Source organism: Mycteria americana, chromosome 16 (assembly GCF_035582795.1).
Source record: "Mycteria americana isolate JAX WOST 10 ecotype Jacksonville Zoo and Gardens chromosome 16, USCA_MyAme_1.0, whole genome shotgun sequence".
Lineage (NCBI taxonomy): Eukaryota > Metazoa > Chordata > Aves > Ciconiiformes > Ciconiidae > Mycteria > Mycteria americana.
The window spans coordinates 8960897-8986372 of NC_134380.1; the positions used below are offsets into that span (position 1 = coordinate 8960897).

A 25476-nucleotide genomic window follows, 5' to 3' on the forward strand; every position below is an offset into this window, starting at 1 on the left:
TCTGAGTTGCTCTTATCTGTAGCAGGGATGTACTTCTGAGATCTTGGGTTTGAAGGCTTTTATTTTTGCTTCCACATGTAACATGCTCTCACAAGTCACGTGCACCTCTGATGCTGGCAAGGGATGCTGTTTGTCTCTTCCTAAGTCAGTTATTTAAAAACATTATTATCACTACTATCAAAATATAATATCTTATCACTGGGGCAGCTTTTATCCCATTAGACCCTGCATGTTTTTTGGATTGAATCCGTTGGCCAAATTCTATCTCGTGTCATGAATGTTTCTCTGTGTTCAGTAGTGCTAATTGGTGACTATTTAAGTAGTGTCAGCAAAATCTGAGCCATAGGGGATGTATACCGCCATCAGAGTCATGGATCATGGTACTGGGCCACATCCTGAGAGACCTAAGTACCTCTAATTCTCCTGAATATGGAATTCAACGTAGTTTAGCGGTTTGCATTTTTGAGCCACTGATGGGAAGCTCTCATAATCCTCTACAATGAAGAATTTGCAGTGCCTTTTCTGAATTGGGTCCTTTCAGGGTCTGCATCCTTGAAGGAGTATGTAACTCCTATCAAAATCCAGATGAATGCCCAGTGCTCAGCACCTTGCTGAATGTGTTCAGCCCTACAAGCCCAGCTAACACCTTGTTAAAATACAGCACTGGCAACACTAGCATTTAAGCAAACACCTTAAGTAATCTTCAGAAAGCTGCCCTTCAGTTTATAGCCCGTGGCTTGTTGTTTCCCACTTTCTCACGTTTTCCTAAAACTGCTGGTGTATACAGTCTGAAGATCACATTTAACCAACACAAGGAAATCAGCTTGGCCCGACGGGCTTCTTTATCACGTGGCTGAGAATGTGTTCACTCTGTTCTGCCAGACTATGGCTAGCTGAGCAAAATACAGTGAAGCTCTGGGCTTCTGGCCAAGCTTTTATTTCAGTTTGGAGCTTACCGCCACATGTTTGCTATTTGGCAGGACATCCACTGGGGTATATTTGGATAGTAATCTAGCATTGTTTTGCTGCTTTTTTCTTCTCCCCCCCCCCCCTTTTTTTTTTTAATGCACACAGATGGTATAATCCCAACACTTACTTTGGCCAGTCTATACAAGATTTCTCAGTGTGCACCGTTATGTATGTGCACTCAGAACTTGTAGCCATGACCTTTGATAAATAGAAGTCAAAGCAATTAACTTTCTTTTATTGAAAAATTCTGGATGTCCTACTCTTTGCCCCCTATGTGCCGATAACAGAGCTATGTTGTTACTCTTTCCAAGATCAAAAGCTTCACTAGGGTTTGATTGAAGTCCAATTTTGGAAGGAAATAGCTGTGCTGGAGCTCTGAAAATAGCAATAATTGTTAAAATAATAAAGTGTGTCCTTGTGTGTCTTTATAATCTTTAAAACTTCTTTTGGGGGGAAGGGGGTGGCTTTCCTCTAGTTTTAAAATGAAAATACTAGCAAATGTCTTGGGAAAATAGGAGTGTGCTGTTAGAAGAACAAGTATCCCTCTCTGGATTTCTTTCTTCATTTCTATTCTCCACCCCAGGCTTGCCTTCCTCTGAAGCTCTTTGCATGCAGCCTGACTCATGCAGGAAAATAAAGCTGGATTTGATTTTTAACTGTATGGGAGGCTTTGGGTTTGGGGGGATAAAGGCTTTATGATGCAAACTCATTTATTTCTCTGTGAAACAAAAATGGGCTTTTCAAAATACAGTGTGTTTTGGAAAGTTGGCTCTGGGTTTGAAACCCCATCATCTCTGAGGGCACCCTTGCATGAAAAAATAGTAGAAAAAGACATAACGCTTGGGGAGGGGGTACAAAAGAAGCAAACAGTAGTGTTTGAGGAGCAGTTCCTGTTATTTATGAAGGGACATCCCTCTTGAAACGTGGGGAGGGGTTGGTTGGTTTGTTTTATATGGACAGTACTGAGCCTGGAAGTCTGTTTTTATGGTAACTTTTATCAGACACTTGGAGCTGTGTTTGAGCAGATCAGTACTGGCAAAAGCTGAAATACTTTTCCCCAAATCTGTACGTTGTTCTTTAGGATATAAAGTTACAGTTGCCTTCTCTTAGTCTCTTCTGCTTCCTCAGAGAGAAGAGAACCTGGGACGAAGAGCTGGTGAGACTCCTGGTTGGTGTCAACTGACAGAGCCTCAGGAAGGGAGAGCTTGGTTCTTGATGTTAAAACTCAGTGTGTATAAATGTCCATTTACATTTGCAGTGTTTAGTTGATTGAAACATCAAGGTGAATAAATAGACATGAAGATGATAATACGGACAGTGCGAAGTAAATATTTTCCAATGTTTTGCAGTGATTGCTATAGGTGCTGCTTTGGTGATTATACAGTTGTGACTGGTTTGAATTTATAGCAAGATTTTACCAGGGTGGTTTTTGGGTTTTTTTTTTAAACTCATGTGTTTGCACACACATCTGATATAGGACAAGATAATCCCTGTGTGAAAATCAACCCTCGTGTACTTTCTTTTTAGCCAACTGGACTCAAAATCACTAATTACTTGAGTAAAATCTTTGCATTATAGATAAATGGTATCAAGTAATAAGCCCAGAGGATTGTACAGATCCACTGAAGCGCTTTGATTTGTCACATGAGCCTTCAGAACTAGAATTTTCTTAGCCCCTTAAATTACTCGGACAGAACCTGTTATTTATTCATTTGAATCTTACTGTTATGCTCTCTCCATTGCAGTGAGAATTATTTAGTCTTACTTCATTTCCTTAAACATTTTTAAACCATCTATTTATTCTGACCATAAGACAGTTTTATGTATATAACATCTATAAAATATTCCACTTAAAATAGTTCAGTTCTCTGCTTTTACTGGGTTTGGGTGGATCTTTGGTATACAAACTGCTTCACTGCTTTCTGGAAATTTTAGTTATCAGAAAAAACAACCTTAGCAAGGGGTACCCTGTTGGTCAGCTTAAAGATGTTTATACAGTCGGCAGCTTCAGCCGCTCTCAGAAACAGCCTTGCCTGATCTCTAGGAGCTGCTGAAACTCATCAAGCAGGTTCCTGCTAAGCAATTATCCAGTTAAGCAGAAAGAGGAAAGGTGTTTCTCTTGCCTGTTTTTTCTTTGCTAAGTTTAACCCATTCTTCCCCAAGCTTCAGTAATTGTGGACGTTAGTAACACTGAAATAACAGCAGTGAGAGTAAGAAGGAAGAGGGTTAGAAGGGATCTCTGATCCTGCAAATACTGATCTGTGTGTTAGTGTGTATCCCTCAAATGGGCAGACATGCAGTTTCCAGCATAAATCTAGAGCACTCTAATTCTTAGCTATGAGTCCTACCCAGCATTCCTCACCTAGCATTTTGTCTTGCATTTTAACAAAATCTTTAAAAAAAAAAAAAAATTCCCCCCTCCAACCAAACCCCTCCCCACCCCAAACCCAATAATGAATGCTTCATTGCTGCCAGAGCAAATTTGTTGATTCCCAAACACTCCTACTGTGTCTTGGTTGGAAGACTTAAATTACTTGCATAATAAGTGCAGTGGATAATAGAAAAAAGCTCTTTCTAGTAGAACTCTGGTTTTCACTACGTATTATAAGAATAAATAAATGCTCAGATGATACCAGACAGCTGGGTTGTCCACATCTGACTGTCTTCTACATTGATTTTTAAGACAGGACATGTGCATGACTGTTTTAATGGCTACCAATACCAGATGTGTCTGTGTGAAATTCAGAGGTTGTCAAGTGGCAGTGCAGTTGTCAAACAAATAATTTTGCTTATGATTACTGGAAATAGTAAATGGGTGGGATAAGGTGAAAAGATATTCTCAATTCCCGTAGAGAACAGGAGGACTAAGTGACTTTCCTGACTGCCGTAACAAATAACTTGGTGAATACTTTCCTTTTTTCCTTCCTACTACATGCCCAAGGAATCGGTTCCATGAGGAGCAAAATCTCTGTGGGTTCTCTGATGTGTATAACAAGGCTCCTGCAGCCTTCCTTCAGCCAGTGAGTTAAGAGCTTCTTTCATTTACATTGTTTTCACAAAGCTTGTTAGCGATACATGTCCATACCTCTCTGCCAAATTTGTTTGAAACTGGCCAACAGTTTCAGAAGTTGTCGGGAGGAGGCTAGACAGAAGTGGACAGCACGATTACACAAAGCTCATTTCTCTAGGAAATTGAGCTGAAGAATAACTGTCAAGTACTGGCGCACTGAAATGAAGCTTGCAAAGTCATTGAAAGAACAGAAAGGCCACTTGGTATCTTAATTGTGTGCATAGCCTTTAACCAGGTACACAAGATACAGTTCTTGCTCACAGGTTAGATCCGTGCAGGCAGATTTCCATCTGCCCAGGACCTGTCTTTGTAGAAGTGAAGTGTAATTTGGTGACTGCATTGATTGATTTGAAAGTGACTGGAAATGCTTACGAAGAAGCAGATACAAAGACTTACCAGCTTAGGCTGTGGCTGTGGCAGAGCTTGATCTGGTGGTCTGAGCTGTGGTAGCGGCTGAGTGGTCTGTGCAACAACCTTTGACTATAGATAGGGCTTTCTTTTGGTTCCTGAGTAGCATAACTGAGGGCATAACTGAATATTTACTATTGTTCCATATGGGTTTTTTACTTTTTTAAAGGAAGATCTGTGAGTGCATGAGTTGGAATGCATGTCAATAACAAAAATCTAATAGAGCCTTTCCGTCATCAGGATTTTACTGAGTTTTGCTTGTGCATTGAGTCCTCGAAGACCTTATCCAGGCAGCAAAATGGAGGAAAAGGCGGTAGAGCCAAGTTCTTGGGTTACTGAGCACTGCAAAGCCAGGTGGTGACCTTATCCCTAGCAGCTAGGACAAACCTTCTGAAACAGGTAAAGATATGTTGAGACTACTGCTTCAGTAGATGCTTCTTCCAGGCTGCAGGTTAGGTGGGTGAGGTACGTGAGTTGAACAGCATGTTGTGTGCAGTGGATGGGCAGCATCGTCTAAGCTGGGTGTAAATTGTGTGGAATTTATGTACATAAATGGCCTGGGCATGAGGAAGCATGGTGTTTTCACCTGTGAATAGATGAGTTACTTCTGGTGAAGTGCACCAGAACACAGGGTTAGCTTCTGTAGGAAGAACACATTAAAGGTAGCACAAAGCATCTTGATCATGAGACCAGCTCTTAATTTATTTCTGAAACTCTGGATTACCATAAATCTGGTCAATGCCGTTTTCTTTATTCCTTCTGCATTTAGAAAAGGAGAACAAATAAAAACGTTCTGTAGGCTTTGCTACATTTTCAAAAAATATCATTTATATGGGACAGCTCTATTTTGTGTAATTTTTTATATCCAAAATACAGAGGGCTTTAGAATAGGAGAAGAAAAGCTGCATATCTGAGTTTAAGATAAAATAAGATGATCTCTGTGACAGAGACAGCAGAAGTGATGTGATATGACAGTTGCTGTAGCAACACCACCTACTCCATGAAAATCAGAGTTAACAGGAGTGTAAAAGGTAAAGCCCACATAATTTTCCAAGCCTATGAATTGTTGCTGCCCTCAGCTTGCAGTGCTTTCCAACTCTCCAGAGTTTCTCCTTTCATTTGGGCATAGATACACCTTTTTCTGCATGGCCAACTCTTGCAGACCCGATCCCGTATTCAGCAGGGCCACATAGTGGGAGTTCTGCGGGGTCAGTGAAGCCTGCAGTGTCTTTGCCTACAGGTGACCTGGTGAATAAGAGGAAAATAACACGAAGGATTGTGTCGTGTCCCGTCCTCCCCCCAAATCCTCTCAAAAGCCTTGGACAGTAAAATACTATAAGGCATATACTGTCTCACAGGTATCCCATATAGAGAATGGGATGACCACTGTTGTAAAAGGAAGCCAGACCAGTCATTTACTTATGTGGGAATCAGCTTTTAGTAAAGCACTGTTATATTTAATATAAATTGTAAGTATTGTAGAACTGAAGGTGTCACAGGTAAGTACATTGGCACTTTTGCCCCTCCCAAGTAAACCTGAAATAATGGTGCTGCACACCAGTGATACGTTGCCTATGAAAGTAGGAAAACATCATTTTTAATCAGAGTGGTGTTGAGCTGGTTGGCTGGCTGCTGGGAAGCGCCGAGTACAGCGCAGCATGCAGAGGGCTTTGTTCCCGAGTGGGCAGAGACTTCTATGAAATTTGCTGTATTCAAAGGGGTAGAAGGGTCTCTGTTCAAGAAATGTTTCAGTGCCAAGATATTGTTTGAAACTTATTTGGTATGTCTGGATTGGCAGCTAATTTTGAAATTTGCAGCTATGCTTACTGGAATGAAAATACTTTATTTAAAAATACAGTTACTGTATGCTGGCTGCCATTGTCTTAATGATAATTTTCAGTGAACCAAGTCCTCTGTGTTTATGTACATTTATAAAACACAGCCACATATGTTTAAAAGCTCCCATATGCAGTGAATTGATAAGTGATTTGCCAGTTCACATTGGCCTGAAGGTTACACTCAAATATATTTTTATTTTTAATATATTTATTTTTTTAATATATCAACTTAATTTGATAATTTTTTGATCATTGATTGGCAACGAAGAGCCACACTGTGTGTGATAGCAAAAGTAAAACCTCTATTACTTGCGAATTGGGGGAAAAGAGTTTGAAAGAAATAGGAATCTCAAATGGCAGTCAAGTTAAGTTTTACTGATCCGTTTTGCTGAGATGCTTCCTGAAGGCATCACAATAAATGCACTACTCAGTAGATGGAAGGAGGTTTGACTTTTGTGTCTTGGGGCATTTTCATTTCATTTTTTACATAGTTCAAAATCTTCACAGGTTTTGCATATCTGTTGTGTTCAGAACATGTGTACGTAGTGTGTTCAGAGTCTCAGTTCAGGGCTATGGACAGTTTGCAGAGGAGGTCACAAGAAGGAAAATAAGTATTAGGATTCCAGAATTTCTTCAAGAAATATTCCCTCACCAACCTTTTTCACTGCTACTATTTTTAAAAGATAAAAACATAAAGATTTTGTTACATGTTGCTTTTTCTGGTCAATTTTTCCTGAGATTTTTTGCTCACTTTACCTTCATCTTTCTATAAAAATGTGACCACTGGTCTTAGATACACAAATCTCTGCAGGCATTCGTTTGGTTTTTGAAACTCCTCAGCATAGTAGTTTCTTGCCATTTTCTGGTGCTAGATGACTTGTTTAGAAGTCATGTTTAGAAGTGAATTTATAAGACAATGTCTTGCCTGGAGTTCAGTGTCGTCATTTCTTTTAATCAGAGTCACTTTTTGAAGTTCCCTGTTTTTGCCTGTGTCTGATGTGCCACGGAAACCTGTATTATGCAGCAGCTGTAAAGAAGTAATTATGGATACACGGGTAATGTCCGTATGCAAGAGTCTGTTCTCCTGGAATTTTCCCTAAGCCGCGGTTACGTGTTCCCTTCCTCCTCTGACCCATTTTTCAGACTACCGGAGACTGATGCATTTGTATACTTTGTAAATGAAGATAAATATATCAATAGAGAAAAAGATACAGCCGTACACCCTTGTGCTTTCTTTGTGTGTGCTCATTGGGAATAAAACTAGTATGTAAAAGCAAATTAGACCTCTGCAGTTATTGGGCTGTAACAAACCAAATGCAAGTTTTGGGGGTTTGCTATTTTGGTTGTTTTTTTTTTTTTTTTTTCCCACAACATGTTAGAGGGTCCTAATTTAAGTCAGAGAGAAAAGAAAGTGTACTAAGTCTTACTTAGAAGGTTATGGGAACAGTGCGTCCCCATTCTGGCATCTCTACTTCTTAAAATGTGATTATTTTATACAAATCATCGTCTATAAAGCATCAATTTAGTTTTGTCACACAAAGAGTATACTTTGTTTTAGTGAACAAAAAAATGTAAAAAAGTAAAAATAGAAAGCTACTTCAACAAATAGTTCAAATTTGTGCGTACAGAACAGATCAAAAGAGAAAGCGAGATTTTTCAAGTTCCTGTAACTCTGCCCAGTGACCCCTTTTTCTTGTATTCAGAGAGCAGCTGATAGCATCTGTTGTCTGTCTCTCAGGCTTGCCATTAGCTACTGATTGGGAGTTAGAGGAAATGTACCTGTTTCACGTGGCTTTTCCATGCCATTTGAAATCTCACGTGGCTGTGTTTTGATAACACACCCAAGCAAGATGGGCTTGGGTACCAGAACTGTGTAATAGATACATGAGTCATGGGTGGCATATGCTTTCAGGATTACACGATGGCTTTTTGCAAGACCTGTTTACTGACTGAGAGCGTGCTGTCCTCGATGTTCATTAGCCAAATAAATAAAACATTGTTGAGAGGAACTTACTTGATCTGGAGTCTTGCAGAGCACATTGGCAGTGGCATGAACGCATCTTGAGGACAAGTGTTGTCTTTGTTTTGAGTGGTATTCCACGTGAAGGCATATTTATGGATGCCGTATGAGGCTGTTATCTAAAGCAGGGGCTCGCTCTAAAATCTGCTGTTTGAGATTGGTTTATTAAAGCTGGGTATGTAATTGTCCAAGGAAAGAGAAAAATGGATCTTTTTGTCTCCTTCAGAACAAGTTAACACTTCTGATGCTTCTCTGGAACCTTCCCTTTAAGAAAAGAAAGAAGAATTACACTTTTTGAGGAACCTTACTATATGTGAATTGCCAATTAATGAAAATATACACAGATGTGCCAAAGGATGTCACGAAGCTCCAATGCACCAGAGAATATCAGTATCTTGAAGTGAAATGTGCTTCTAAGCCAAGTGTAAATCAAAATGAAATACCTGTCTGAACATTCTTCCCTGCAGCTTCTCTTCAGGCCCTATCCTCACTGAATGTCATCTTGGCCTACCTTTGTAAGGAAAGCAGCACCCTACAAAAAATCAGAAAAGCATTTAAGAGGGCTGTGGATTTCATGCTTTTCAAGAATTTGAAAATCCCTGTGCAGTGTCCCAGGAGCAGGTTAAACCTGTCACTTTTCTGCAGGTAGCACGTCTGCAAAGGAAATGTTCAGAACAGGAACAACTGCTTTCAGACCTCTTGCAGTTTAGTTGTCAGGGGCTGGTTTGGGAGGGAAGGAAAGCTTGATTTCCTGGTGGCTTTCAGAAATGGGGCCTCATTGAGCTAAGTGCTGCCTTTACGCAGGCTAAAGACAGGGTAAGGTTTTCAGAGTATGGATCTTACAGAAGGGTAGAGTCTTAAGTCCAGTAGGCATAGTGGAAAATTTTAACTGGTGGTGCCTCATGTTTGTTTGTTGCTTTTGAAGGGCAGAATGTTACTGGCACAGCAGGCATAGCATATTACATGCACTTTATGCTAACCACATGCAGGAGTTGCAAAGTCGAGACCTCAAAAGCCTGCAAACACTTGACCAAAGGCCATGTGCGCAGCTTCAGATAGCGCGCGCACACACACAGACACCCCGTCTGCTTGGAGATGCAGGCTTTAATTACATTATATCCTCTTTTTTCCCTTTCCCTTTTTGAATGTAGAGGTCAGACCAGCTCTGGGTTGAATCAGGGCTGTATCAGGAAGGAAGCGGTTGTCTGTAGGATCTTGGATCTTGACCTCATTTACTGCAGATGTGAGAGGATGCAGGGAACGGCAGGAGGAGAAGGGAAAATCTGGCAGGAAGGACAGAAGGATTTTGTCTAGAGAGACTGGATTTTGCCACGAAGTTTCAGCAGAATTGCGAGCAAGTCACTTGATTATGTGACCTTGTCACACTGCTTGTTTGCTTCTCGTTTTGTGAGGAGCCCAGTTTGATACCTTGGGTGGCCCTCACTTATGTCGGTGTACAGCCCCCAAACCTGCCACAGCAGTGAGAGTTGATTTGAAATGCAGACAATGCCTATGATTTTAGCTAACCTGAGAGGCTGGCTGCGTACTTTTGATTTAAAATGTCTGTACTTCTGTCCTGCACCTGCAAAGACGAAGTGCTGCCCCTTCTTTCACGGGGATCTTGTGGGGGAAAAAAATTGTTTCTGTGAATCATGCAGATGCAGTAGTCATCAGTGCTGGAGGGAACTCCTGAAAAGTTGCTAATTGTGTCTTTACAGGAGGTTGGAAGAATTTGTGACAAGTAATGTATGGGTCCATTTGCATAAATCAAAATGGGTGAAACAAATGACTCCCGCATGAGGAAAGAGTCTGGAAAAAATAGTATGTGATCGAAGTTTAAAGATTGTTGCAACCATGACTGTGCTTCTTAAAACAACTCCTGCATTTAATTTTAAAAACAAATTGAAAAGACAACCTGGATTTTCTCATGTGCCACTCCTACAACAGGCACAATGGAAATGAGTAGGAATGGACCTGACAGCACCCCACAGTGTCCTGCCGCTTGGACTGAGTAGAGAATGACAACTTGCTCTCGCTGTAAGGAGCTGAAGGGGGACAGGGAGCTTTGCCAGTGCACTTCACTGTTTGCTGATAGCAGAGGATCTGTGGGACTCGGGAGTCTGGAGCTGCATCTGTATCATCAGCACAGGCATTCTCCTACCCTGTTCCCTTCAACGATGCTCTTCTACTGAACACGTTCATCCCAGCCTTTGCTGAAGCAGCCTTCCTCTTCCAGGCACTTCTACTCACCCCTTCGGCTCCCAGTCTCCTTCATCCTCACCTTCCCCACCTCCTTGCCCCCTTCTCAGCTTTCAGTTGTAACCAATTACTCAAATTGCCCCTTTCTCACCCAGCCTTAACATGCTTGCAGTAGCTAGATTTTAAGAAGGCAAACGAAAGGGAAATGACATTGATCCAGGAGCTGCCCTCTCTTCCAGTGCACAGGCCACTAGCACAATTCAGTGAAAAGTTTGCCAGAAATTTTTAAGACGTTCAAAACAAAGTGTTTTTGCTGAACCTTTTTCGGGAAACTGTAGAACCATTTTGGCAGAAACATAATTAGCACATAGAAATCCAAACAGAAAGGTTGAAATCTGGCAAAGGTTTAAGGAACTGAAGATAGCATCCTCTAATGGGAAGTGTCAGACAATCTTAATTAAGACTACCAGTCCTGCCTGTAATAATACTGTAGAGGCCCAGAGCAGGCGGCACACAATGCTGAGAGGGGAAATGACAATTCTTTTATAATTAAATGCACAAGGTTTGTAAACAATGCTGATATCTTTAAGAAGTAACACGTTTTAAAAACACTTTTATGTGCCAGTCTTTTAGTGTGTGTTAAGAGCAGCGACTGTGTTGTGGTTGCATTGGATTAAGATCCTTCTTTCCACAGAAGTGTTTGCAGTCACCCCACATTCGGCAGCATCAAGTTTGTGTAAGATAAGAAATAGAGGAATGGCTGTGCCAGGGTGGAGCACTGGTCAAAATACAGTAATCTCCTGTTGTTTCGGAAGAAAAGAAAGCTCCTCTAATAGCTGCTTACATAAATATACCCAGGGGTGAAGTGTCATCTTCACCCCCAGGCAGAGACTGGTTGGTTTTGTCCTGCCATGTGAGGGCTGGAAGCTCATGCAGTGTGGCTTGTCATTCCCTTTAGTGCTAGTATAGATTATGGTCTTACTGTCCATGTAAATGTTTCAGTTTTTGGAAGACACTAAAATCCTAACAGTAGGGAAATTAGATGATGCTTATAATATTGTAACTGAGGAATTATAACGTGACAAGATACTGTCCTTAGATAAGTCTTGGCTTCCAGAACAATCCTTTTACTTTACTGCCTGTGGGGATTTTTGCCTGTCTGGATTCCTGCACGCTGCCTTGTGTTCTGATATGAGATAACTTTTCCTAGAGGCTGAAGGAGTTAATGCAGGAATAGATGACAGATTAGTCTGGGACAGGCTGTGATTTGGAGTAAGAGAACTATTCCAAATAGCTGGCCAGCTGCCAAGCGGATAGACAATTTGGAAAACATGTCGGCAGAGCAATGGGGTTCTCTGGAGCAGCTCTGGGTGAGGATTATCTGTCAATTTAACTGCCGTACTATATAGTCCGACTGACATACCCAAAGTGCCCTTAGCTTATATAAAGAAAAATTATTAGCAAACATATATTTTATCTCTGGGCTGCTAATAAACTGAGTAAGAAACTCCTATTTTCTTTCCCTCCAATATATGTGTTAAAAATAGGGAAAAATATTTTGATTAGAACATTTTCACTCCCTTTTCTTTTCTTTTTCCCGTCGCTGTTCTCCAGCCAGCTGTTGAGCTCATGACAAGTGTGGAAGGGCTGCGAGAAGGGAGATTTTCTGAAAATCAGGCACATTTCTATGGGAGTTGAATGATTCAAAATTGAGTTCCACATAATTCACTGGGGATCTCTTGCAATACAAATAAGAAGCCTGTCAAGCATTGGTGCAGTTGAAGAGGTTATTTCCGTCTTAAGTCTCCTGGGCACAGCTGGTAGGTGAGATGTTTCAAAAGGGGGAAATTAAGAGTCGGGATGCAGTGATTGAGCTCCCCACAATACCAGATCAGCATTTTGTTCTTGTAGGTATATAAAAATGCTACTGCACTTTTGAATTGTGCATTTTAATTATTGCAAGCAATTAAAAGCTGCTGGTTTTTTTACCAGCCGTTTGGTGACCTAGATGACACAAGTGAATGGCCTCAGTCCATTTCTTTTTGAACAAGGAACCGCACTGAAAATATTGCCATTACGTTGGACTTCCTCATTGGCAGTCTCTGCTGGGAGGAGGAGGACTGAAAGGGTTAGAACAGCCAACTTTCTTTCAAATCCTTCTTTCTGGAAAATTTTCTGCTATTGCTAATATCTGCCAGAGCAACACCAAGAGCATCAGCGAAGGCAAGGTGTTGGGGCAGCTGTAAGTCCTGGGGTTGTCAAAACTTGCTGATTCCTTTGCCAGGAAACACCTGGAGCTGCGTCTGTCCTGGCATACTCAGTGTTGCTGGAGTGGAGCTCTACAAGTGGGAAAGTCTCCAGACAAAAGGCCAGTGTTGACATAGTTGTGGTCTCTCCAGGCCATGGTTGAGACACATCACTAGGGTGGTATGAGGGGAAGTTTCCATTAACCATTGTTCCCAGCTTGCATCCACCACCACTGTGAAGTTCTGCAGCTGGATTTCCAAAAGAGCTTAATGCTCAAGAGCTCTCATTTCAGCAACTTAAATAGAGGGGCTAAGTTCTTTCCAAAACACTTGGCAATCATCAGCCCCCATTGAGAACAAAGCTAAGCGCATTAAACAGTCCAGCCGCTTCACTGTTGTGAAAATTTGGCTGCTGTTGTGAGCACAGAGTGTTTAAATAATACAGAGACTGGCAACAAAGGCATCTGGCTCCCGATGCTAAGCAGTGAGGTGCTTTACCTTTGTCTGGCCTTGGCGGCTGGTGTTGTAGGCTTCCTCCTTGGCTGATTCCTTGTGCATCATAGCCTCTGACCAGCTCTTTCTCTGGATGTTGTGACAGCTGTGAAGCTTGCTGATGTGAGGATTAGTCGGCTGCTGGGCACGTGACGTTCAGATTGCTGTGCTTATTTGACCTACCTCCGATTGCGAGGAATTTAGTGCATAAAAATAACACCCTGAACAAATTTGGCAGGAGGATGCACAGCTAAAGTGCCATGCATACACAGGGAGAGGAGCTTGGAGAGCAATGTAATGTGAGGCCACGTACTGTACTCCTGCGGTAATAGCAGCACCAGGTCCAGCGCAGCCCACGCTGTCATCTTGGGTTACGACGAGTTCCAGCACCACATAGATGTAATGGCCATTGGCCAGTAAACGAACGAAGACAGGTTCCTGGCTTGTATTATTGGCAAAACTTGATAGAATAAATAAAAAGATACCAAGTGCCCGGAGTTGCCTAGCGTAAAATGCTGGACAAGGAAATACTGGGTTTTCTGCCTGGGGTTTTGGACACCCTTATTAACTCTGTTGTTCTCAGTGGAGTTCCTGATCATTTACCAGGAGCGTGACAGAATGGAGAGTGAGCCCATGTAGACTGACAGAGGTGTGCATGCAGTGTGCATCTAGGAATATCTTACAGGGCTATAGTCTTCAGGCTCCTAGGTGATAACGTTTAGCTGTGTGCATGATTTGTTCAGGCTTTGCATTAGCGAGCATTCACCTTGAACGAGCCTCGCATTGGCACTGGGACATCTTACGTTTGCTGAAGGACCAGGTCTTTAGTAGCGAGAGCATATTAGAGCAGGGGAAGTGAAATGTGCACACATAGGGAACAAGGCAGGATCTTGATTGCTGTAGTTCTTCTCCCAGATCACCTTGGAGATGCATCGCTCTTTTCTTTATTTTGCTATTCCATTGGTAAGATTCAATACATCAATTTCCCATGTTTAAAAGGAGCATTTTTGCCCTTTCCTTTTTCAGAGAGATATTGTAAAATTTCTTGAGGCCAGTGATTACAAAGCTCATGTAATTGTGTAATATGGCACATTATAGATAAATGATAATATGTGAACTGATACCGTGTATCTACAACTTCAGCAATATTGAAATACAGGCTCTTTTGTTTAGGGCAATTAGAAAGCTGGGGCAGATTTCACAATTGACTTGACTTTTAGAAACACCCTGCATGCTCACCAGAAATATTATAAAAGTATTCAGAGCTAGTGTCATACTCCATTTTTATCTGTATTACAGAATTTGCAAGATTTGTATGTGTGTATGTCTATGTATTTGTCTGCATTAAAAAAATACCTGGCCGCTCTGGTACAAGCGTACTCATATCAAAGGAAGCTTTCCTGCATTTAATCCTTTAAATAAGCCTGTTTCTGCCAGCCCATATATCTGTAATGACATTAGCCATCCATTTAAAGCAAGGCTACGAGAACGCCTCGGTGCATTGAGCCGTTTGGGCTGGCTTTACAGCAATTCCTAGCCAGGGTTTCCCCACCGCCATCTTTACAGACATCAGAATGCTTTAAACACGCGTGCATTCACCGCAGCTCTCTCCAGGGAGGGCTGAAGCGCCTGCTTGTGAAAACCCGCCACGCAAAGTCGAGCAGGCTGCAGCCTTGCCCGTAGCCTTTCCCTGCAATTCCTTTTCGCTCCGCTGGCGGGAGCACGCGGGGCGTGGGCTGGGGAACGCGCCCCGGCCCCGTCCCACGCCGCGGGGCTGGCCGGGCGGGCGGCGGCCGGGCGCGCCCCCGCGCGGGCAGCGCGGAGAGGGGCCGCCGCCCCTGTGGCCGGCAGTCGGGCAGGCGGTGGTTTCTGGTTCTGTCAACGAGGCGCACAGCGGGAAACGTCGAGTTTTCAGCACCGAGGTGCTGGCAGCGGTGTGCTGGGTGCGGAGGAAGAGGAGGAAGCACTGTGCTGTTGGTGCAACGCGGCTAGCGGGATCCTTTCCTCTCACTCGCTCTCCTGTAGGTGTATATAGATTTTAATAACTTTGATCCTCCTTTTCTCTTCTCCCAGGCCCTTACTAGCCTTTCCTGGAAGCTGATTTTATCAGCGCTGTTTTAAAATATGAGTTGCAAAAGACAAGGTCTCTGTTAGCAAGCCCTGGTTTGCGCAATGCAATTCCCCCGTGCATTTTCTATGCAGTTCCAATATTGTTGCTGTGATCTTCTAGATTAAAATAAAAACTAAATTGTTAATACTGGCCTTGGTTTGGACATTTAATGTTTTTCATTTTTACATCCTAAATATTGCAGATGCAGGCACAAATAAGGAAATATTATGCAGTCACAGGATGTTTGTGTAGTTATTATGAAAGCTGTCATATCTCTCATGTCAAAGTGAATTAGCTAATAGCCAAAATTATAAAAGAATATCTGCTTCAATCAGAAGTCTGTGAGGCTTGTACTTCTGAGGCATGTGAAAACTTCTGAAAATTTTGCCCCCGGGATAGTCCATGTTTAGGCAGCTGACTTTAGGATCCTATTTTTGGAACCTTTGGATGGGATTTTAAATTAGATTTTTAGTGGGAATGGTGCCTGAAATGGTGCTGTAGGATGTTGAAGGCTATATCTAAGATTAAAAAAGAAGAATGGAGTAGATACCATTCTTGTCTGGGGATAGGCTCCTTTTTATTAGATTTTATATACCATAAAAGAGCAATGTGGCATAAATAAGTGTTCTTTCATTTTTGCAGAGCATGTTTAAGTAGTCATTGTAGCCTTTCATGTTGCTAGTTTCCTTCACTGTCTTTTAGAATATCACTGGTAGGATTTCAGAGCAAATAGCAGTCTCCTTAGTGGAGTGCTTCAGCACAGCTTGAAAGTACATTTTCATGAGATATTGTCCTATTGCAAGTGCTGTACATTGTTTGATTGTAAACTAAACATACCCTCAAAGGTATATATGAAGAAATCTGTGTACAAGAAAACGGGGAAGGATTACAGTGTGGTGGATAAATCGGAGATAAATGACAGTACGTATGATTTGTTCCTGAGGATGTGATCTTAATGAACTGGCACAGGTTGGAGCGATGTCTTCTGCGTGCAGTCTAGTGCAACTCAGTGTTGGATTCAGTAATCTTACATGGGCATCCAAGATTAGCAACCAGAATTAGGAACCAATTCTGAAAATAACGGCAAGAGCATGTCTGGATCTGAATATGCACCCTACAAAATGGACAATCTAATATTTAGCAAGAGTAGATATAAAATTTACAGTGAAAGCTTAAAGAACTATTGCTTGTAAAGTATTTAGAGATCTTCTAAAATTCATGTTCGGTGATATTATTTACATATTTTCTTCTAACATAGCTGAATTTATCCTTTATTTCTGTAGGTCAAATCTTGCCAGCAAACCGAAACACACCAAGTCCCATTGATCCTGAGACTATCCAAGTTCCTGTTGGCTACGAACCTGATCCTGCAGATCTTGCTCTTTCCAGTATTCCTGGCCAGGAGATGTTTGACCCTCGTAAGCGCAAATTCTCTGAAGAAGAGCTGAAACCACAGCCGATGATTAAGAAAGCTCGCAAAGTCTTCATTCCAGATGACCTGAAGGTAAATTGGAACTGGTGATGAGGTTGTTCGTATGGACTCTATGACAGTTACTCTCTGAGGTACAGGTTTGGAGCATGAATCTGTTTTCTCATGTAAGGCAAATCTGCCAAACTAAACATGACTTTGTTGTAGAATGAAACTGTTAATGGTTCTGAATAAGACTGAGGGGAGGATGTCCCTTATTAGTTATGCAACAGTTGAAATTCATGAGATCAATATTCATTTCCTTTGTATGCCAGAAACTTCCTGCGCGACCTTGGACAAGCTTGCTTTGTCCCATATTTCCCACTTATGAAACAGTCTGATCATGTTTCCTTTTCCTCCATCCTCTGTTTGTCTCATCAGCATAGACTGTGAATTCTTCAAGGAAGAACCGGTCTCTTACAGGGTGCATGGAGGTCCCTGATAATGACAGAATTAAGTACATTGTGTCTTGTTTGGAAGTTGCTTTAGCTCTGGGTTTAATAGTGAATGGGAACACTATAGTAAATACTACTAATCTAGGTGAAAGAATCTAAACTAATTGTAGGAAAACAGAACAAAATTATTCTGCTGAGAAGTGTATTTTAATACAATATTTAAAATATAATAATAATACAATATTTAAAAAGAAAGAGCACCCTTGTCTATGCCTATCACTGCCTCTGAGATATGAAGAGCAAAGAGCATGAAGAGAGCAGAACAAATTGGTCAACTGATTCAGTTTATCAAACAACTGTGAAAATTGTCATTATTTGCAAAATTCTATCCCCGGTATGTGATTTCTAAGAGGACCTTTTTTATGAGAGGTAGTCAGTGCAGAATTTCATTCTGCTGTTGCTGTTGCCCCCCAAGACACAGACTGAAAGCCTGTTGGAGTTGGTGGGAATCTCTGGCTGCGCGTGCGAAGAGACTGTGATGCCATGTGTTTATACCAGATTGATAGCATTAGCTATTAGCTAGGAGAGAAGCTGATGCTGTTCGCTATTTTTATCCCTAAGGATAATGTTGTGCAAGTTAAAAGCACAGAAATCACAGTTCCAGTAGTGTTCAGGCAGTACGTTGCTGTCACTTTGTGTGCAGCATCCTCTGCTTTCGTTTAGAAAGGTTTATGTGCACCATGCCATTACTTACCTTGGCAAATGTGTTACTACCAGTGATGCTGTGTTGGCATTGCAGTGTGCCAAGAGGTCTGCCTAAAGAGAGGTGTTCGATACAGAAATGGCTATGCGGGTGTAAGGAGACTGGAGTTTGCCCCTTAGTGCCATTTGTCATTTTCTGTTATCTCCTAGGTATCCTTATTTGTCAAAGCAAATTTTTGCCAAAGACGCTGTTGCACTACTTCATGCCAGAGGTGGAAAATATCAGTGTCTTGCATGCAGCAGTGGGGCACATAGGTTTTCAACCTAAGACTGAACTGGAAGTTCAGGGTCTCTTTATTTCCCTGAGATAATCACATCCGTTGCCCTTGACTCATTTCAGAGTGCTTGACCCAAGTGCTGCTTCTGCCCTGGCATGTGGAATGGCTGTTGAGTTCTGGGGGAGGGTAAGCAGATTAGACCAGTCAATCGTCTCTGGGTTGCATGTGATTTTGAAATGCCAGCCTTACCTCTTTCAGGCCTGGATTAAGGGATTTGCCATAGCAATTTGTTAAAATAAAGATGGATGAAGCCTAGGTGGCACACTAATAAATTGCTTAAAGCTGATTTTTATAGAGTGGAATGAGATGGGAAATTATAAACAAGATTTGGGTCATAGCTTTTTGCTCCAGGCTTGTTTTTAAGAGGATTTTTGGGGGTCCCATCTAAGTACAGGTGAAGAGCTATTTAGAGATACGCTGGCTCCAAATCATGATTGCTGCACACCTCGTTAAGCTAAAACTAATATAAAGCAGTTGTAGAGTACTTCTAGCAGTTGTTTTGCTCTTGCTTTGCCTTTATGCAGGCAGCAGGAGAAGATGCAGAGCAGCAGTGTTAGGCCTGGCGTGCTTCGTGCTGAAAGACAGAGGAGTGGTGGGGCGTTTTTCTAGGTGGGGTATTTGTCTATTCAGTGCAACGTAGGAGCAGATGGCTCCTGGTCCTTGTAGTGGATATGGAACTGTGCTACCATGCTTGGTGAAACAAGAAAGCCACACAAGCAAATGTAAGCATGAGAAAATGGAGGCATGACTGTGGGAGGGGAAGTTTGAGCTGTATGACTTGAACAGGCAATTTGAGGGTTGAATGGCTGCATCACTCTTATTCTGCAGGGGACTGAATTTCACTTTTCGTGAGAGATTCTGCCTACTTTGTATTTACTGAGTTGTTCCAAATTTCTAGAACTCTAATTCAGTTTCAAAGCAACATTGAAGCTGCCATTTCACTGAAGGCCACTCCATTTGAAGAGTAGAAAAATCAGGTGAAATTAAGTAGTGATTTTAGCGCCATTGATGCACCAATGCAATAAGGTGATCTCCTAGAGGCGAGTTTTTAGGGATAACACTTTGGGAATGTGTTAGCTTACAAAACTTCAGAAGTTAGTGGACCTATTTCTGGCAAATGTTTTTTTTCCCACAGTCAAAGCCTGTTGTACTAATCTCTTTGAGGATGGTACCAAAGCAGCCATCCTTGTGCCAAGGAATCCTCTTCAGTGACTTGCTGTTCTAGAGTGCAAACAGGAAAGCTTTGGGGCTCTGTAGAAAAAGAGCTTTGAACAGAGAAAAAGATCTGAACCGTAGATGAAATGGATGATACCAACAGAGTGAACCGGGTGTTGGCTGGCAAAGATGAGCAGGGACATACACAAGGTAATTAGTACTGCTCCAGCAACTGGTAGAGAGTGAGTCATCACATGCGAAGGTGGATGTGCTAACTAGGTCAGCGTAGATGTGAGATGAATTGTACCACTGGAATACTGCTTCATTTTTCCTTGGAGGAATTCACAGTCAAGAGGATGAGGGAGTTAGCGTAAACATTTTGACAGAAACATGGGCAGGCGTCTGTGCTCTCTGGATGGATTATGCCATGTAAATCTGTAACTTTTGTCCCAGCAGTGCCTGGCACTGTCAGGGCTCGCTGGGCCAGGCAAGCAAAATGTGCGGAGTTAAGTCATCCCCAGTCCGCAGGCTGTGGCTAAGAGCACATCCTGGTGGCCGCTCAGTTTACTGAAATCTAATATCTTGTTGGTTTCTTTCTGTGTTTAATGAGCAGGATGACAAATACTGGGCAAGGCGTAGAAAGAACAACATGGCTGCTAAGCGATCGAGGGATGCCCGCCGGCTGAAGGAGAACCAGATTGCCATCCGCGCCTCGTTTCTGGAGAAGGAGAACTCGGCTCTCCGCCAAGAGGTGGCCGACTTACGGAAAGAGCTGGGCAAATGCAAGAACGTCCTTGCAAAGTACGAAGCTCGACACGGCCCCCTGTAAATTCAAGGGGGGGAGTGGGGGTTTTTTCTTTTTTCTTTTTTTTTTTTTTGTTGCAGGTTGGCATTTGAATAGATGGACAATGTGTTTCCTGTTTGATAGCACCACACCCAAACCAACCTTTCTGTCTTCAGCACTTTACCAGAAGCAGAAACAAAACTGACTTACATTATTTTTTCTGTTTGCGTATGCGTGTACCTGCGTATGTGTGCACATGTGTGTTCACACGTCTGTATATGTGTGTGCGCTTGTGTGTGTGTGTGTGTGTGTGTGTGCGCACGCATCTCAGCACTTCCCATTTTTATGAAGCCCTCTTCAAAGGGTGCCACATTTTTACCTGGACTCTCGAGAACCGCCATAGTAAGCTTTTTATTATATTTTTCCAGTGCTGCTTCAGAGTAGGGTTTTTATGTTATTGTAACCAGTTCCATCCTCCTGATTTATTTGGAAAGATCCCAGTATAAATTATAAAAAAAAAGAAAAAAAAAAAGAAAAAAGAAAAAAAAGTAGATCTCAGTTTTTTCGAGAGTAACAAGCTATTGTTTAAGTATGTCTAATCAGAAAAGTTAACATGCTAATAAAGTGCACAAATAATAATTTAGTACTACACTGCAGAAATATTAATTTATAGATTGCTTTTGTTGTATTTTCAGTTTTGGTGATAATTGTCTTCAGATTTAAAGTGCTGTTAGACTGAGTTAGCTATACTCATTATAGATCCCATAATGGCTTCTCTATAGCTATTAAGGTTCCTTTTATTTCCACAGACCCCAGGTAGGTAGGAGTACTGTTGATAGACCACAGAGCGTGTATTTTGCACTGTCTGTACCTGAAGCAATAATCCTATTGTACACTAGTGCGCATGCTGCCCGGATGTTCCTAGTGGACGTAGGATGGTTTCCCTACCCAAGAGGAGTTTTGATGTCTTTAAGAAAAAGTTGAAAAGTAAAAGACACATTAACGTGAGCATGCTAATTGTATCCCTGCTGTAGGGAGCGCATGTATAAGAAGCAGGATAATTTGTTGAAACAAGAACAAAATTAATAGTCTCAAATCAGATCCGATGTCGAAATCAGAGGGGCTTTTCTGTTTTCGGTTAGTTATGCATTTCTTCAAGTTCCATTTTGTGACTAAAAATTAAATAAATACATAACTTCAGTTGTTTTTTCCCATGTTCTGTAATATATTTTCTGTGGATTATATCTTGCTGTTTTAAAAATCACTTTTATTCAGTTAGAAGAAGTCACTGGTTTGCAAAGCCCATTTTCCCTAGTGATTGTTGTTTTGAGTGTGACATGAACTGATGGTTCTGAACTTGTTTTAAACTTGTTTTATTGTTTTAAACTCTCTATTTGCTTTTGAACACGTATGTTCTAATATAAAGTGGACTTCTGAAAAATGAATGTAAGAGACACTGGTGTATTTCAGAAGGGGATGGTGTTGTCATATACTGTGGTTAATCCAATCAATCAAAGTGTTTACTATAGACCAAAAGAATAGATATTATAAAATGTATAAAGTTTATACAGAATAATTATAGTATGTTCGTTTTGTACAGTATTTTTCAAGTACAAATACTGACAATGTATTTTGAAAGACATATATATAGCAAAAAGAAAAAGCTATTCCATGTTTAAAATATATAGCAAAGATATATATTCTCCATTATTGTACAGAAAGGCAATGCTTAGGGGTTTGTTGGTTGTCTTTTTTTTTTTAATCTTTAATATTTTAAGCCTACCACTGGCACACCGGCATGTTCTGTGCTTTAAATTAAATTTTTATGGAAGTAATACGGCTTTCCAGGATGTTCCATATTACTGAAAAAGAGAGACTTTATTATTTTCCATCAGAAACACATAAAGAAACTGTTTAATAGGGACAAAGCACAACATGGATTTTAGTCAACTATTGATTGGACTACACAATATTTTGTAAAGGCAGAAAAATAATATATAACACAAAAAAACTCATAGTCATTTCTGATCTGCTGCTGCTGCTAGAATCTGTTTCCAGCTGAAATTTTTTTATAAATAGCTCTGTTCATGTATACAGTTGTACGTACTGCATACAGTTATTAACATGTGAGGAAAATATGGTGCTACAAGTCTTGCTCACAGTTTTCTAAGTGTTTTGACATTATTTTCAAATAAAAAGGATGTTCATTCCATTAAATCATTATTCCTGCTTCAGGAGATTGTTACAAAAGGACTCAACATTTTGTGCAGCATTAAAAATATCCTCGCATCAATGGCCTTTTTCCAGTATTTTTCCTCAAACATACCCAACTTGTCAGCGTCCCTTAACATGCAGTACTTGCCTGTGGACCATTTTTTCAGCAAATTGAATTTCCATGTGCTGCAGCAAGTTCAAAATGTAGTAAGCTATTTTCTAAAGCTCAGTATAAGCACTGGATGCATGGGTAGAGAAATGAGACTGACAGTGTTTGGCACAAGTCTGTGTATCTGCTATAGCCACTATGAAATAAACTTATTTTTTTTCCTTTGGAAGAAGCATGACCGTGGCAGGGCTCAGCCAGCCGCTGCTGTGGATACACTTTTAGCAGCAACATAGCAAATTGCAACAACTAATTGCCCTCGCGATGATTATTCTTGGGGTGATGCTTGAACAGCAGGAACAGCGCGTATGAGAGCAGCTGGTACGCACCTAGCTAGGGCTATCGGTGGGTTGCATTGTGACCACAAAACTTTCTTCAAAAATGTAAAAGGCAGCTTGGAAAAAAAATTACAGAAAATTCTTTTGTTTCTTTTGGGCAGGGAAGGGGTGGGAGATGGTAGTTTTTGTAGGCTCGATATCACAGATTTATTGTCAGGGCCACGGAGGAGCACAGAGGTTCCCAGCAGCTACCTCGTCCAGCAGCCCCAAAGCTGCTCAGATGCCTCCTCGCCCCATCCTGCCGTGCGGGAGGGCCGTCGGGCAAGCGTGCAGCTCGGGGGGCTGGAAGCGTGCTGGAGTGAGCGGGAAGGGCTGCTGAGCGTCAGGCAGGGCACCCAGCTCAGCACAGGCTGGCGCCTTCTCTTTGTTGGGGGAGAGGACTTTCAGAGGAGCCTGTGGGATTTAGGCACTCACCACTTACCATGGGAGTTAGGTACCCTGGCTCTTCTGAAAACCTCACCCTTAAAAAAAAAGGGGGGGGGAAGGGGGGAGAAGGCAAAATATGTGGGCTAAAACTTGGAACAAACCCAGGTTCTCTAACCAGGGTGTCTCCCCAACAGAACAATAACAAATAAATAAATGAAAGTTTAGCTCATTTTCAGTTCCCAAGGACAGCTTAGCTGGGCTCATCACACCTCTGATGGCTTTGTTGCTCATGAAGGAGCTTGTAGGTATATGAAATTGTAATTTTATAAAAATAGACATATATATATTTGCAGAATAATTAATAGCGTGTCTAAATAATTCACTGACCTCTATTAAACCATAAGCATTGGTAAAATGCTTGTCTTTTTTTTGTTTGTTTTTTGTTTGTTTGTTTTTGCTGAAACTTAGAAGTTAATTATTTCTTTTTGAAAAAGAATGCCCTCTAAAAATAAATTGAATTTGAGAATTATTTGTGAATACGAGGACTTTGGGGCTCTCCGTGGGAAAGCCCGTTGGGGGGGGGAGGGGGGAGGGATTTTTTTTTTTCTTTTTTGAATGGTGCTAAAGTCACTAAACCTAGCACCATGGAAATAAAATTCTGACTTGGATCCACAAAAGCAAGAAATTCAAAATGAAAGGAAGGCACCTGAGCGAGGCTTCGTGCTTGACTTAGTTGTGCCTACACAGACCAGCACAAACACGCTCTGTAACTGCAAGGGCAAGTGGGATGAGTTCAGTAGTGCCGAAGGGCCCCTTACATTTGAATATCTTGCCTCTGTGGGTTTGTAATAACCCCAATTATTGCTTAAAACTATTTTTGCATGTAATTTACAATAGAGATGTGCAGTTTATTTTTATTTTGTTGACTTTTTTTATGTGAAGAAAAAACAATATATTAAAACTTACAAGTGATCAACCATCGTATTTCTGGCAACACCACAAGACAGCATCTGTTTAAATACAAGTTTAACAAATAAGATCAAATTAACGGTATGACATGAAATGGATTGCATCCTGTATGCTGTTCAGCCCAAATCTTTTTTTTTTGTCTGTTATTCTTAATGTTTAATAAACTTTTAAATTTTTCTTCTCTCACCTGTGTGCTTGCTTTGGTGTATCAGGGGTTGGGCAGAAGGCTTTTGGGAGGGTATATTTTTCTTTTTCTCCCCCATACGCTGGTCTGTGAGTGCCCATAGCCTCCAGCGCGGGCTGTGTCCCACCGGGGGGATGGACCCCAGGTAATTGGGGGTGGAAATGTCCCCCCCAACCTGCCCCAGCTGCTGCCAGGCCCCAGAGCGACGATGGCAGCCCGGCTGCGAGAGTTAACTTGGGTATATATATACCAAATGTGCATTTAAATGAGATAATGTATTTCTAAGTGTAGTATATTTAGAACTATTTTATATTTTAATAAAGTATCTTACATATAATAACATAAGTATTAAAATTATAGTGTACACTATATTACACATTTACATACATATATATATATATGTTTTATATACACTTTATAATGAGGTGTGATCATTTATTAATACACAGTAATACATCCATTAAAATTCTGTATATTAAGGAGTATTTTTATTCTAGTTTACAAAATAACTCATTACTTTTAATTGCCATTAGACTTAATATTTTGAATGAAGACATAGCAGATACTACATGCTTTTAGATATATAGTTTATGCAGTACATACAGTGAGTGAAAGTGTAACTAACTGCTAACACTTTATTTATATAAGTTAGTCATTAAAATATGTGTATGCATGTATCTGTATATGTATACAGAGTTCCTTGCTATAAAGGTCTGTTTTTAATATATATGTTACATATTATGAAGAAAGTATATTTGTTATAATACACACATATGCATGTGTGCGTACCTGCACACACACTCTCATAGACGTGTTCTTTTTCCCTCTATCTAGAAATTTAGTAATTATATTTTCATACAGCATATTTAGCAGAATTTATTTTAATAAAATAATAGTTTTATATATAAAAATATATTTAATTGATATAGGGCTGTTTTCAATATATGTATGTTATGTATTATGCAGAAAGTATATTTGTTACAATACACACACATACGTGCACACTCCTCGCTCTCTAGCTAGCCACATATCTATATAGCTATAT

General features: G+C 41.0%; 1 protein-coding gene across 2 annotated transcripts in view; it reads left to right on the plus strand.

Moving 5' to 3' along the window:
• Positions 1-24424, plus strand: part of HLF (HLF transcription factor, PAR bZIP family member) — a 37913-nt gene extending 13489 nt beyond the window's left edge. The window contains exons 3-4 of one of the 2 annotated variants that reach the window (XM_075518786.1): positions 16636-16856; positions 20021-24424. In XM_075518786.1, the coding sequence (XP_075374901.1) occupies positions 16636-16856; positions 20021-20239 (440 nt within the window). In that variant the 3' untranslated portion in view covers positions 20240-24424. The remainder of the gene's footprint in view (positions 1-16635; positions 16857-20020) is intronic. The other variant, XM_075518787.1, reaches the window with a different exon arrangement.
• The last annotated feature ends 1052 nt before the right edge of the window (positions 24425-25476 follow it).